At 47.0% G+C, this 14097-nt stretch overlaps 1 protein-coding gene across 2 annotated transcripts in view; it reads right to left on the bottom strand.

Annotated features, from left to right (window-relative positions):
* tnks1bp1 (tankyrase 1 binding protein 1) overlaps positions 1-14097 on the bottom strand; it is a 111666-nt gene that overhangs the window by 59692 nt on the left and 37877 nt on the right. For both annotated transcript variants that reach the window (XM_061932717.1, XM_061932716.1), the window contains exon 3: positions 3642-6339. In XM_061932717.1, coding sequence (XP_061788701.1) covers positions 3642-6339 — 2698 coding nt within the window. The remainder of the gene's footprint in view (positions 1-3641; positions 6340-14097) is intronic.

The following is a 14097-nucleotide window of genomic DNA, read 5'->3' as shown; positions in this document are numbered from 1 at the left end:
TGGTAAGCAGAACTGGCGCTGCGGGATGAACCGAACGCCGGGTTAAGGCGCCCGATGCCGACGCTCATCAGACCCCAGAAAAGGTGTTGGTTGATATAGACAGCAGGACGGTGGCCATGGAAGTCGGAACACGCTAAGGAGTGTGTAACAACCCACCTGCCGAATCAACTAGCCCTGAAAATGGATGGCGCTGGAGCGTCGGGCCCATACCCGGCCGTCGCCGGCAGCGAGAGCCGCGAGGGCTAGGCCGCGACGAGTAGGATGGCCGCCGCGGTGCGCGCTGAAGCCTCGGGCGCGAGCCCGGGTGGAGCCGCCGCGGGTGCGAGGGACATCGCACCTCCACGCGCTTGGAGGTGCGCTCAGCGCGGCTCCCAGATGATTGCGCACTGGTGTGCGTCTGGGCCGTGACAGCGTGGCACGCATTGAATGTCTCTGCTGCATTGGATCAGTCTCCTTTCTTTAACAGGCAAAAGCTTTATAACCTCACTAATGCCTTGCATCGTCTATATTAGATATATAACAACGGGCGGGTGCGGGCGGGTGCGGCTTTGATTAAATGTTAGCTCGGGTGGATGGCGGATGGTTGACGACTTTTGTGATGCGGTTGCGGATGAAATAATTGCCTATCCGCGCATCTCTAATATGTACACTTTTGATCACAACTGTATATATATATATATATATATATATATATATATACACACACATACATCTATAGTTACTTTGCATGCAGTCGGCTTTCAGCCCCATGTTTGGACACCCCTGGTCTATGCTGTAGACCTCTGGAAATCGGTGATTCAGGATTTACTGAATAAATGACAAAACCTGTGCAATTCAAGAGATTGGGTTACGTAGATGAATTTAATCTAATAGCTACAACACTTTTTTTGCAATTATTTTAATAGTAACACGTTTGTTCCTCCAAAATTGGAAAACGTTGCAAAGGCTGGGAGAAAGCCGTGTGTCAACATTAAACTTGTTGATGGGCGGATCAATAACTTGAATTAGACATATTTTCAGCTTTGCGGATGACCAGAGAACGTAATCCACACGTCTACTGTACTGTGTTGGGGTAGATCTCGAGTTCATGTTCAAAAGTACTGTAAGGGACTAGGGATGTCCCGATCCAGGTTTTTGCACTTCCGATCCGATACCGATATTGTTTTTGCATTTCCGATCCGATACCGATACTGACCGATACCGATACTGGCCTATCCGAGCATGTATTAAAGTTTAAAGTTATTTAGCCTACTTAGTTGTCAGAATCATGTTGAAAAGGGTTTTAGTACTCTTGATAACAACTAGCCAGCTGAATTAGGGGAGTTTGAATAATACACAATGGTTGGTAACAAGAAACTGACCTGTTTATTCAAGGATAAACACAAAATAGACAAAATTATACATGACAAACAGAAATGGCATCATTGAAACTAGGGCTGGGCGATATGGCCTTTTTTTAATATTGCGATATTTTAAGGCCATATTGCGATACACAATATATATCTCGATATTTTGCCTTAGCCTTGAATGAACACTTGATGCATATAATCACAGCAGTATGATGATTCTATGTGTTTTGATTGATTGATTGAGACTTTTATTAGTAGGTTGCACAGTGAAGTACATATTCCATACAATTGACCACTAAATGGTAACACCCCAATAAGTTTTTACACTTGTTTAAGTCGGGGTCCACTTAAATTGATTCATGATACAGATATATACTATCAGATATATACTATCATCATAATACAGTCATCACACAAGATAATCACATTGAATTATTTACATTGTTTATAATCCAGGGTGTGGAGGGGGGCGCCGGATGTAAGTGTCAAAAAGACAGCCAAAAGAGTTTGATATGAGAATAAATCTAAAGTTAAAATATAGGGTAGAAATGCACCCATTTGCAGGAAATGTAGTCTTGATTTTCAAAATGTTCTTTCAAGGCTTGCATGTCTACATTAAAACATTCTTCTTCATACTGCATTAATATATGCTACTTTTAAACTTTCATGCAGAGAAGGAAATCACAACTAAAAAAATCACTAATTTCTTCATACGGTGTTGATGTGGAAATTTTTGCCTCAGCATTTTGATGGTGTGGACGTGTGGCACCGAATGGAGATAAGCGTCTCGACAGACGTTACAATATTTGAACAATGATGACGAAAACTGTTTTCTCTGTCGTGTCCGTGTGTCGAAAATTGTTATGCGCTTATTTTTTTATTAGATTTTGTGCGTGGCATAGATTTGCTATGCGCAGTGGACGCTTAAACAGTGCGCAATTGCACAGGCGAGCACCTTAGAGGGAGCGTTGCGCGCACGGCTGCGCTAGCATCACAGCTAACGTTAGCCATGCTGCTACCTCTCTGCTCGGGGAGGACGTATACGTATGTGACGTATGACGTGACAGTATGTGACGTGTGTAAGAAGGTGCACTTGCTGTCTGTGAGAGGGAGACACAGGAAAGAGTGAGAAGAGCCTGTCGTGTAATGCCAGCGGCTAAAAGCAACTGCGTGAGAATCCACAGACCTGTGGATGTGTTGAAGGTGTGCTGGAAAATTCGGAACGGAAATTACGGAGCAGCAGAAAAGTGGAATGTATTATTTAAATCGGTGCGTTGAAAAACACGGACCGGAGTTTTTTTTTAAACTGGATCTGGATCGGCATTTTCCCATGCCTTGCCGATACGCAATTTTTGGCAAATATCGGCAGCTGATCCGATCCAAATATCGGATCGGGACATCCCTATAAGGGACAACTGTAAAACACTTTTGTGAATTTGCTACTGTTTTTCTCATGTATCTTTTGACTCTTACTTTGAAGGTTGTATTGGCAGATATGTTGAGAACCGAAACGGAAATGTTTCTTCCATGGCAACGGCGAAAACAGTTAAAGCAATTGAAAAGTGAGATAGAGACTCAAGCGGTGTGCTCACATTTTCATGGAAATTCGGCAAATTGCGGTGCTCCACCAAAGACCATGTTAAGATTGAACACAAAACCTTGTCATTTGTTACGCATCTGCCATAAACCCCGAGAACCGCATGGAGCCGCCAAAAAAATTCAACAGCGGTGTAAAGAACTTCAGCCTCCGTATTTTCCATCGCAAGATCTGTGATAAAACTGCCATAATCCGCCAGTCACATTTCCTCCTGAACCTTCCCCGTGTGCACAATTTTACTATATGAAAACAGGAAAGCATCACAGGCTCATCAAGGAGCTACATGAAGGCTAGAGGATGGAGGACTTGTGGTACCACTGCGCTAATCTACATTGGCGCTGTTTTCAAAACGTGTTGAGAACGTCCTTTCGCCATCATTGAGACACGGTTCATGGTGGTTTGAGAAACGCCATGAACCGCCATCCAAACCGGCAAATTGCGTATGCTCCTTAACGGAGAGTTAAAAGCATTCTAGCGCCAGTTGAAAGGGAAACAAGAAGAAGGTGTAAAAATGTGTAAGGATAAATGATGTATCCTAATGTACCATGTTGTCTGTATGCTTGCTCATTAGCTCAGTGGACGCAAGAATTTTCAATAAAAGACGGTATGACCATCAGTTCCAGACCTTAATTTCAACTGATCCGTACCATCGTGAGCACCATACTAAGGATAGAAATAAAGGTGATAGAATTTACCTCATCCATGTGATCTTGCTTCATGCCTCTTCTTTCCCACTCCTTCTTGGCGTCCCCTCGCTGTTGAACCTCCTCATCTTTCTCCACATGAAGCTGTTCATTCTGTCCCAGCTGCTTATTTCCCTCCCTCGGTTCATTGTTTCTCCAGCCTGATTCTGGCCTAAAGCCTTCTTCTGTCTTCTGTTCCTTCTCCTGAAGACCGGCATCTATTGGCATCAGCCTGTCCACCACGGTGTCTCGCGTGGTTGAAATGACTATAGACTGCGTGCCCCATCTCTTTGGCTTGACTGAAAAATCATCAAAATTGCTATCACTCCTCACACGGATCTGAGGCTCATTGACTGTAAAATCATCGTACGTTCTCCCAGTTTGTGCTGAGAGGCTGTGTGGACTTTGAGGTGGACCTCCAGAGTCAATGCTGATTAAAGTTGTCTCTGTTTCATCAACAGGGGTTCTGTTTCGCATATTGGAGAACCGAAGTTCTTCTCTTTTTCGCTCTGCCTCCATCCTAAGTTTCTCTACCATTTCATGTGACTTCTTCCTCATCAGTTCTTGCCTTCTTCTCTCTTCTGTCTTACTAACCTCTTCTCTTCTCGCCTCCTCTCTCTGTCTCTCCATTTCTTCTTTTTGTTGCTGCATTGTCATTTCCAGTTCCTCCTTCCTTCTCTCCTCTTCCCGCAGTCTTTCTCTTTGCCATTCCTCCCTTTTCTGCCTTTCCTCCTCTTCCATCTTCAGCCTCATTATTTGTAGCTCTTTTCTCTTTCTTTCCTCTTCTCTCAGATGTTCTTGCTCCAGTTCCTCTCTTCTCTGTCTCTCTTCCTCCTCCTTCATTTTCTCTTCCCTCAGCTTTTCTTTTTGCCATTCTTCTCTTCTCCGCCTCTCCTCTTCTTCCATCCTTAGCCTCATTCTTTCCCGCTCCTGGTCCTCCCTCCTCTCTTCCCTCAGCCTTTCTCTCTCCAGTTGTACTCTTCTCTGCTCTTCTTCCATCCTCAACCTAGTTCTTTCTTTCTCTTCTTCCCTCAACCTCTCTTTTTCCAGTTCTTCCATCTCCAGCCTCAATCGTTCTTTCTCCTCCTTCCGCCTTCTCTCCTCTACCTTTAGCCTTTCTCTCTCCAGTTCCTCCCTTCTTCTCCTCTCCTCGTCCTCCATCTTCAGCCTCAATCTTTCCCTCTCCTCCATATCTCTCCTTCTCTCTTCTTCCCTTAGCCTTTCTCTCTCCAGTTCCTCCCTGCTCCTCCTCTCTTCTTCCATCTTCAGCCTCATCATTTGTGTCTCCTGCTCTTCCCTCCTTCTCTCCTCTTCCCTCAGCCTCTTTCTCTCCAGTTCCTCTCTTCTCCTCCTCTCCTCGTCTTCCCTCTTCAGCCTCAGTCTTTCCCTCTCTTCTATATCTCTCCTTCTCCCCTCTTCCCTTAGCCTTTCTCTCTCCAGATCCTCCATGCTTCTCCTCTCTTCCTCCATCTTCAGCCTCATTATTTCTCTCTCCTGCTCCACCCTCCTTTTCTCCTCTTCCCTCAGCCTCTCTCTCTCCAGTTCCTCCCTTCGCTTCCTCTCCTCTTCTTGCATCTTCAACCTCATTCTTTCCCTCTCCTGCTCCTCCCAAAGGCTCTCCTCTTCCCTCAACCTTTTCCTCTCCAGTTCTTCCCTTCTCTTGCGCTCCTCTTCTTCCATCTTCAGCTTCATTTTTTCTTTTTCCTCCCGTCTCCTCCTTTCCTCTTCCCTCTCTAGCTCCTCCCTTCTTATCCTCTCCTCTTCCCTCTCCAGCTCCTCCCTTTGCCTCCTCTCCTCTTCCCTCTCCAGCTCCTCCCTTCTCCTCCTCTCCTCTTCTTCCATCTCCAGCCTCATTCTTTCCCTGTCCAGTTCCCCCCTTCTCCTCCTCTCCTCTTCTTCCATCTTCAGTCTTATGATTTCTTTTTCCTCCTTCCTCTTTGTCTCCTCTTCCCTCAGCCTCTCTCTCTCCAGTTCCTCCCTTGTTTGTCTCTCCTCTTCTTCCCTCTTTTGGATCAATAGTTTTTTCTTATCTGCCCTAAGCTTCTCTGCTTCTATCTGTCTTGCCCTTTCCAGTTCCTCCCTTCTACGCCACTCCACTTCTTCTTTCTTCCGCCTCAATCTTTCCTTCTCCACCTCAATCGCTCTCTTCTTCTCTTCTTCTCTCATCAGCCTAGCTTGTTCTTTCTCTCTCTCTTCCTCCTCTTGTCTCGTTTTCTCTTCTAGCTCGAGTCTTTCCTTTTCACTGTCCTCTGCTTTACGCTTTTTTTCAAATTCAAATTTTTGGAGTCGTTCCGTCTCACTGATCTGCTCATCCTTGCTCTGTGGAACTCCTAGTCGTCTTGGTGCTGAAACGGGTACACCCTCTTCAGATTGATTTACATCCTCATCTGATTCGTTTTCAGCTTCTGACCCCAGAGGAGGTTCTTCCTCTCCTCCCTCCACGCCACCAAATTCAACAAAGCCGCGTTGGACCGAGTCTCGTTTTTGAACACCATTAGATGAAGAGGCTTCATAAGCAGTTTCCAAAGGTCGAGGATCATCTTCTGACGGTATTTTGTGCTCCGACTCCCCAGGTTTGTGGAGTTGCTTCGTTGGATGTTGTTCGGTTGCATCAGGGTGTGAAACAGACTCTGTAGATTGGGTCCCTGATCCAGAATGATCACCAGATGGTAGTTTGTGAGCCTTTTCTGGTGTTTGAACAGGTGTTAAGCTGTGGAGGAAAATGAAATGAAATACACTTGATAGAAAGACAGACTTGTAGTCATGTGGTTTATGTTTTTAAGATACATGTAAAACAGAAGCCTGTTTGATGGCAAATTGTTCTAAAGATTGGAAGTGGCAACAGAGAAAGTTGCCTCTGAGAAAAGTACACATATTCCGGACGACTACAAGTAAGGCTGCATGATTATAGCTAAAATTATGTTCACGATTGTTTTCACTAATATTGAAATCACAATATTTCATATGTTAGGTCAGGGGTGCTCACACTTTTTCTGCAGGCGAGCTACTTTTCAATTGATCAAGTCGTGGGGATCTACCTCATTCATATATATAATTTATATTTACTTATTTATGAAATATATGTTTTTGTTAACAAGTTAAAGGTGTTTAATGATAATGCAAGCATGTTTAACACATATAGTTAATATTGTTAATAAATTAAAGGTGTTTAATGATAATACAAGTATGTTTAATACATATAGTTAATATTGTTAACAAGTTAAAGGTGTTTAAAGATAATGCAAGCATGTTTAACACATATAGTTAACATTGTTAACAAGTTAAAGGTGTCTAAAGATAATACAAGTATGTTTAACACATATAGTTAACATTGTTAACAAGTTAAAGGTGTTTAAAGATAATACAAGTATGTTTAACACATATAGTTAACATTGTTAACAAGTTAAAGGTGTTTAAAGATAATACAAGCATGTTTAACACATATAGATTCCTTTCTTTCATGAAGACAGGTGGTAGGTGTATTACCTAATTTTGATGACTTGCATTGATTGGAATCAGACAGTAGTGCGGATAACGTCCGCATTTTCGAATGGAGGAGAAAAAAAGTCCTCCTTTCTGTCCAATACCACATGAAAGTGGTTGGTTTTTGGCATCTTATTTGTCCAGCTTCTGTACTCCTTTGTATACACTTTACAAGAAATACATTGTCGGCAAACTCCGTAGCTTGCTAGCTTGTGCACGCCAGCTTTCTGAGACTCTTATTTTGTTAGCGCAGCTGTGCAGTCTGTCTTTGGAGTTTTGAAGACAGGTACGGCGCCAGAGTCTGTCGAAATAAAGTGTTTCTCGCCTTCCAGTCGGTAATTTTAATGAGCTGGCAGCAGCCAGCGTCATCTCAGAAGACCCTCGGGTGCCGTGAATGTCAATCAAGTGACGAAAGTGACGTCATAGTGAAGATTTATGATCGCTCATTTTTGGGACTATTTTTTTAATGCCTGGCTGGTGATCGACTGACACACCCTCCGCGATCGACCGGTAGCTCGCGATCGACGTAATGAGCACCCCTGTGTTAGGTAAACCATTTTATAGCACTTTCTATTTTAAACAAACAGTATGAGTGAACAAGACAAATTAAACTTAAAATAGCACTACGAGATGCATGTGATGTGTAAAGTGCATAACAAATAAAATGTATTGATTATGCATCTGTTATTTCAGAGGTGGATGGATACGGGGTTGTTTGGTCCAGAGTTGCTGATTCGGTTGTCTGGGTTGAGTCAGTGGACCAGCGTTAGCTTTGGCCTTCATGCACTCATCGTATTTGAGTCTGTGGTGATTTTTCAGGTGGTTAAACAAGTTAACTGTGGTGCCCTGTTTTTTTTGTTTTTGTTTTAGTTTCCGCAGTGTGCCATTGGCCAATGACAAATGAGTCACGGGCCGCAGTTGGCCCCTTCGGGCACCCCTGCTTGCCGCCTACAGAGCGGCGAGGCGTGTTCAGGTCACTGTCTAGTAAGGAAGGCCACTATTTTTCTTAATATTTTCGGCGTCTAGTCCCAAAGATAAATAGAAAGAAAGACAAACTGATTGATCACGATCGATGGGTTGGCAACCCCAAAGTTGTCGCACTGTCACCCTCTTCTTTTGACATTACGTTTCACTTGCTCTCACATTTTCCACTTTTATGAATCCACTCACTATTGAGACTGCTGCTCACTTGCTCGTTACGCAGCTTAATAAAGGCTAATCTTTCATTCGCCCCCTGGTGGTTGGCTGACTGTAAAAGTACTAGAGATGCGCGGTTTGCGGACACAACCGCGGAGTCCGCGGATTATCTGCGGGTCGGGCGGATGAAATTTAAAAAAATTAGATTTTATCCGCGGGTCGGGTCGGGTCGGGTCGGGTCGGGTCGGGCGGTTGAAATAAAAAAAAAATTAGATTTTAAATAGATTCAGGCGGGTGGCAGTTAAACCAATTCGGAAATATATATACATAGTTAAATGTTGTTACACACATACGAAAAACGAGCAGGCACCTGCTGCATATGCCACAACAGAAGAAGAAAAAAAAAAGAGATGGACACTTTTACGGAGCGGAGAAGGGACGCCTCGCCGGGGTCCGGGGCCGAGGCCCCTTCCCCCGAGAGGGCCCCACCGGGAGCCGTAGCTGAGGTGATCCGCGAGAAGGGCCCGACGCACGTCCAGGGTCACCACCGCACCGACTACCGCCTCGTCCGCCAGCGTCACGCGCAGCAGGTAAGCAGCTTACCTGCCCGCCACCCCCGTGGCCGGGGGCTCGTAACAGGGGTCACTCCGCGCGCTCCGCCCGCGCAGCTTACCTGCCCGCCACCCCCGTTGCGCGTAACAGGGGTCACTCCGCGCGCAGTGCGCTCACGAAAGGGGTGGGGCTCACTGGCAGAACTGGCGCTGCGGGATGAACCGAACGCCGGGTTAAGGCGCCCGATGCCGACGCTCATCAGACCCCAGAAAAAGGTGTTGGTTGATATAGACAGCAGGACGGTGGCCATGGAAGTCGGAACCCGCTAAGGAGTGTGTAACAACCCACCTGCCGAATCAACTAGCCCTGAAAATGGATGGCGCTGGAGCGTCGGGCCCATACCCGGCCGTCGCCGGCAGCGAGAGCCGCGAGGGCTAGGCCGCGACGAGTAGGATGGGCGCCGCGGTGCGCGCTGAAGCCTCGGGCGCGAGGGACATCGCACCTCCACGCGCTTGGAGGTGCGCTCAGCGCGGCTCCCAGATGATTGCGCACTGGTGTGCGTCTGGGCCGTGACAGCGTGGCACGCAAATGCCTCTGCTGCATTGGATCAGTCTCCTTTCTTTAACAGGCAAAAGCTTTATAACCTCACTAATGCCTTGCATCGTCTATATTAGATATATAACAACGGGCGGGTGCGGGCTTGATTAAATGTTAGTTCGGGTGGATGGCGGATGGTTGACGACTTTTGTGATGCGGTTGCGGATGAAATAATTGCCTATCCGCGCATCTCTAAAAAGTACCTAATTTGATATCCAACGGAGATTGTTTTAAATGTTGATTAAATTTGTGCAGCCAACATCATGTTTGTGGTTAATATTGGTTTATTTTTGCATCCCTAACTACAAGTCACATCAATCACAAAGAGAGTCTAAAAGACATCCAAACGCTTTCAGAGAAATGTAGCTATCCACATAGCAATGGAACAAAATGCAATTGTTATGCAATATGTCGCAAAAAAAGCAAAGGACCGACATATGAGCCCTGTGGGACCCCACAAGGGAGGAGTGCTGAAGAGGACAAAAAAATCACAAAGGTGGTTTTGTGTGACAGGTAAGACTATGATGCTCATCAAAACATGCCTTTAATTGGGTTTTCAGCTGTTTCCAAAGAGTAAAGCAGGCCTCTCCTAGGAGGGGCAAGGACACTTCATTGTTTTAAATCTGCCAAACTAACTTCATTATTGTTTGAGGGCACAATTAATAGATTTTCAGTTCTTACAGTGAGAATAAGCAGAGTTTGGGTTAAGCAGAAAAAACCCATCAAACATGCTTTAAAAAAGCAGTTTTTTGAGGCATAGGGAACTACAGTCATATTATGTTTGATACTATTTTTAAAGCAACGTATGATACTTTTTCCCCAAGCACTTTGTAGAAAAAAGGGAAGCTTGGAAATGGGTCTAAAAGTAATACGAGGAGGTGTTAATGCCAGGCATTTTTAACAATGGCAACATTTGCAACGGATTGTTTCATGGGCATTGCAGGCTCAGAATGGCCGACATGCAGGGAAGAGGGCCCGAGTGAGTAACAGTCAATCTGCATTTTCATCCAAATTAGCACCTACATTTTAATTGTTGGCAGTTGTACGATTGCATCGCATCGATGGGGATTGTTTGTAGTGGTTTACCCCCTCGTGTAGCTAAATTAGAGAAACACTGAAGTGTCTCTTAAGGGGTAGAAACTGTGTTTACCATCAAATTCATCCACTATTGTTAGGTTTAAGTGCCACCATGTGACTTAGAGGCCATCCCCCACACTTCGCCAAATGGATAGCAAACATTCAATATGGCTGCTGTTTATTTACAGCCTAAAATCCACTTTGGAACAACTTCCACGGGTGAGAACAGTGCACGCCTGCTAGAGATGCGCAGATAGGCAATTATTTCATCCGCAACCGCATCAGAAAGTCGTCAACCATCCGCCATCCACCCGATGTAACATTTGATCAGAACCGCACCCGCCCGCACCCGCCCGTTGTTATATATCTAATATAGACGATGCAAGGCATTAGTGAGGTTATAAAGCTTTTGCCTGTTAAAGAAAGGAGACTGATTCAATGCAGCACAGACATTCGCGTGCCACGCTGTCACGACCCAGACGCACACCAGTGCGCAATCATATGGGAGCCGCTCTGAGCCGGCCGGGTATCAGAATCAGAATCAGCTTTATTGTCATTACGCAAGGTAACGAGATTGAGGCCTTTCCATACAGTGCGATGTGTGCATGCTAGAAAAACAATGTGCAAATATATAAAAATATAAAAAATGTAGAAGTGCAATGAATATGGTGTGAAATGAATATATACATGAAAAAAAAAAAAAAAAAAAACAGGGTGGTTGGTGGAATGGGTTATTGCACCGAAGAGAAGGCAGTTATGAGGGACAATGGGGCAGTCTGTTCAGGATGGTTATGGCCCTGGGGAAGAAGCTGTTCTTTAGCCTGTTTGTTTTGGTTTTAATGCACCTGTAGCGCTTCCCAGAGGGCAGCAGGTGGAACAGGTCAGAGCCAGGGTGGGTGCTGTCCTTGATGATGGCACTGGCTCTGTTGAGGCAGCGGGAGGTGTAGATGTCCGTCAGAGAGGGGAGAGTGCGGCCGATGATCTTCTGAGCCGTCTTGACCACTCTTTGCAGCATCTCCCTGTCTGCTGCAGTGCAGCTGCCGTACCATACCGTAATACAGTAGGTCAGCAGGCTCTCGATGGACGAGCGGTAGAAGGTCAGCAGCAGGTCAGGCTTCAGGTTGTACTTCCCGAGGACTCTAAGGAAGTGTAGCCGCTGCTGAGCCTTCTTGATGATTGATGTGGTGTTGACTGTCCAGGAGAAGTCATTAGAGATGTGGACTCCAAGGTACCTGAAGGTGTGGACCCTCTCTACACGCTCGCCGTTGATGTAGAGGGGGGCAGGGTCGGTGCTGCTCCTCCTGAAGTCGACGATGATCTCTCTGGTCTTGCTGGTGTTGAGAGCGAGGTTGTTCTCCGTATGGGCCCGACGCTCCAGCGCCATCCATTTTCAGGGCTAGTTGATTCGGCAGGTGGGTTGTTACACACTCCTTAGCGGGTTCCAACTTCCATGGCCACCGTCCCGCTGTCTATATCAACCAGGGTGAGCCCCACCCCTTTCGTGAGCGCACTGCGCGCGGAGTGACCCCTGTTACGCGCCCCCCGGCAACAGGGGTGGCGGGCAGGTAAGCTGCGCGGGCGGAGCGCGCGGAGTGACCCCTGTTACGAGCCCCCGGCCACGGGGGTGGCGGGCAGGTAAGCTGCTTACCTGCTGCGCGTGACGCCGGCCGCGGCGAAGGCGGACGAGGCGGGGTGTCGGTGCGGTGGGCGCGGTGGTGACCCTGGACGTGCGTCGGGCCCTTCTCGCGGATCGCCTCAGCTACGGCTCCCGGTGGGGCCCTCTCGGGGGAAGGTCCCTCGGTCCCGGACCCCGGCGAGGCGTCCCTTCTCCGCTCCGTAAAAGTGTCCATCTCTTTTCTTTTCTTTTTCTTCTGTTGTGGCATATGCAGCAGGTGCCTGCTCGTTTTTCGTATGTGGGTAACAACATTTAACTATGTATATATATTTCCGAATTGGTTTAATTGCCACCCGCCTGAATCTATTTAAAATCTAATTTTTTTTTATTTCAACCGCCCGACCCGACCCGACCCGACCCGACCCGACCCGACCCGACCCGACCCGACCCGACCCGCGGATAAAATCTAATTTTTTTTAATTTCATCCGCCCGATCCGCGGATAATCCGCGGACTCCGCGGTTGTGCCCGCAAACCGCGCATCTCTAACGCCTGCTGTATTTTCGCTCTGCCTTCAATTTACTTCTTGCTTGTCTTGCTCTTGTTTGACCACCAAACATCAGGTCACATCCAACACAGCAATTTTTTTTTAGCTTGTTAGCGTCAATCGTCACAAGCAAACAACGGTAATTAAAGAGAGAAAGAAGATGGAACTCATCGATGTGTTACTTTGATTGCAAATGTTGATCTGAATTTACAGAATTTCTAGGTGCAGTCAAGGCGTTGAGAGGATCTGGTTTGGTGGCTGCAGGATTAGGTCTCTGCTTTTTGCAGATGATGTGGTCCTGATGACTTCATCTGGCCAGGATCTTCAGCTCTCACTGGATCGGTTCGCAGCCGAGTGTGAAGTGACTGGGATGAGAATCAGCACCTCCAAGTCCGAGTCCATGGTTCTCGCCCGGAAAAGGGTGGAGTGCCATCTCCGGGTTGGGGAGGAGATTTTGCCCCAAGTGGAGGAGTTCAAGTACCTCGGAGTCTTGTTCACGAGTGAGGGAAGAGTGGATCATGAGATCGACAGGCGGATCGGTGCGGCGTCTTCAGTAATGCGGACGCTGTATCGATCCGTTGTGGTGAAGAAGGAGCTGAGCCGGAAGGCAAAGCTCTCAATCGATCTACGTTCCCATCCTCACCTATGGTCATGAGCTTTGGGTTATGACCGAAAGGACAAGATCACGGGTACAAGCGGCCGAAATGAGTTTCCTCCGCCGGGTGGCAGGGCTCTCCCTTAGAGATAGGGTGAGAAGCTCTGCCATCCGGGAGGAGCTCAAAGTAAAGCCGCTGCTCCTCCACATCGAGAGGAGCCAGATGAGGTGGTTCGGGCATCTGGTCAGGATGCCACCCGAACGCCTCCCTAGGGAGGTGTTTAGGGCACGTCCGACCGGTAGGAGGCCGCGGGGAAGACCCAGGACACGTTGGGAAGACTATGTCTCCCGGCTGGCCTGGGAACGCCTCGGGGTCCCACAGGAAGAGCTGGACGAAGTGGCTGGGGAGAGGGAAGTCTGGGCTTCCCTGCTTAGGCTGCTGCCCCCGCGACCCGACCTCAGATAAGCGAAAGAAGATGGATGGAGATGGATGGATCTGAATTTAGAGAAAAATGCGTTCGCGAAGGTTGTCTGTGCGCCCTCTAAATGAGTTTTACAGATACAGGAATCAATATTCTAAAAGCAGACATATTATCACAGCCATTTCAGTCAGGCGTGACGCAAGGTTCATTCAAGAAAGCGGTTATTCATCCTCTGCTCAAAAGACCTAACCTTGATCCTGACCTCATGGTAAACTACCGACCGGTGTCCCACCTTCCCTTTATTTCGAAAATCCTCGAAAAAATTGTCGCACAGCAGCTAAATGAACACTTAGTGTCTAACAATCTCTGTGAACCTTTTCAATCCGGTTTCAGGGCAAATCACTCTACGGAGACAGCTCTCGCAAAAATGACTAATGATCTACT

This window comes from Nerophis lumbriciformis, linkage group LG38 (genome assembly GCF_033978685.3).
Source record: "Nerophis lumbriciformis linkage group LG38, RoL_Nlum_v2.1, whole genome shotgun sequence".
Taxonomy (NCBI): domain Eukaryota; kingdom Metazoa; phylum Chordata; class Actinopteri; order Syngnathiformes; family Syngnathidae; genus Nerophis; species Nerophis lumbriciformis.
Note: the sequence above shows the minus strand (reverse complement) of the source record. Positions and strands in the feature narration are given on the sequence as shown.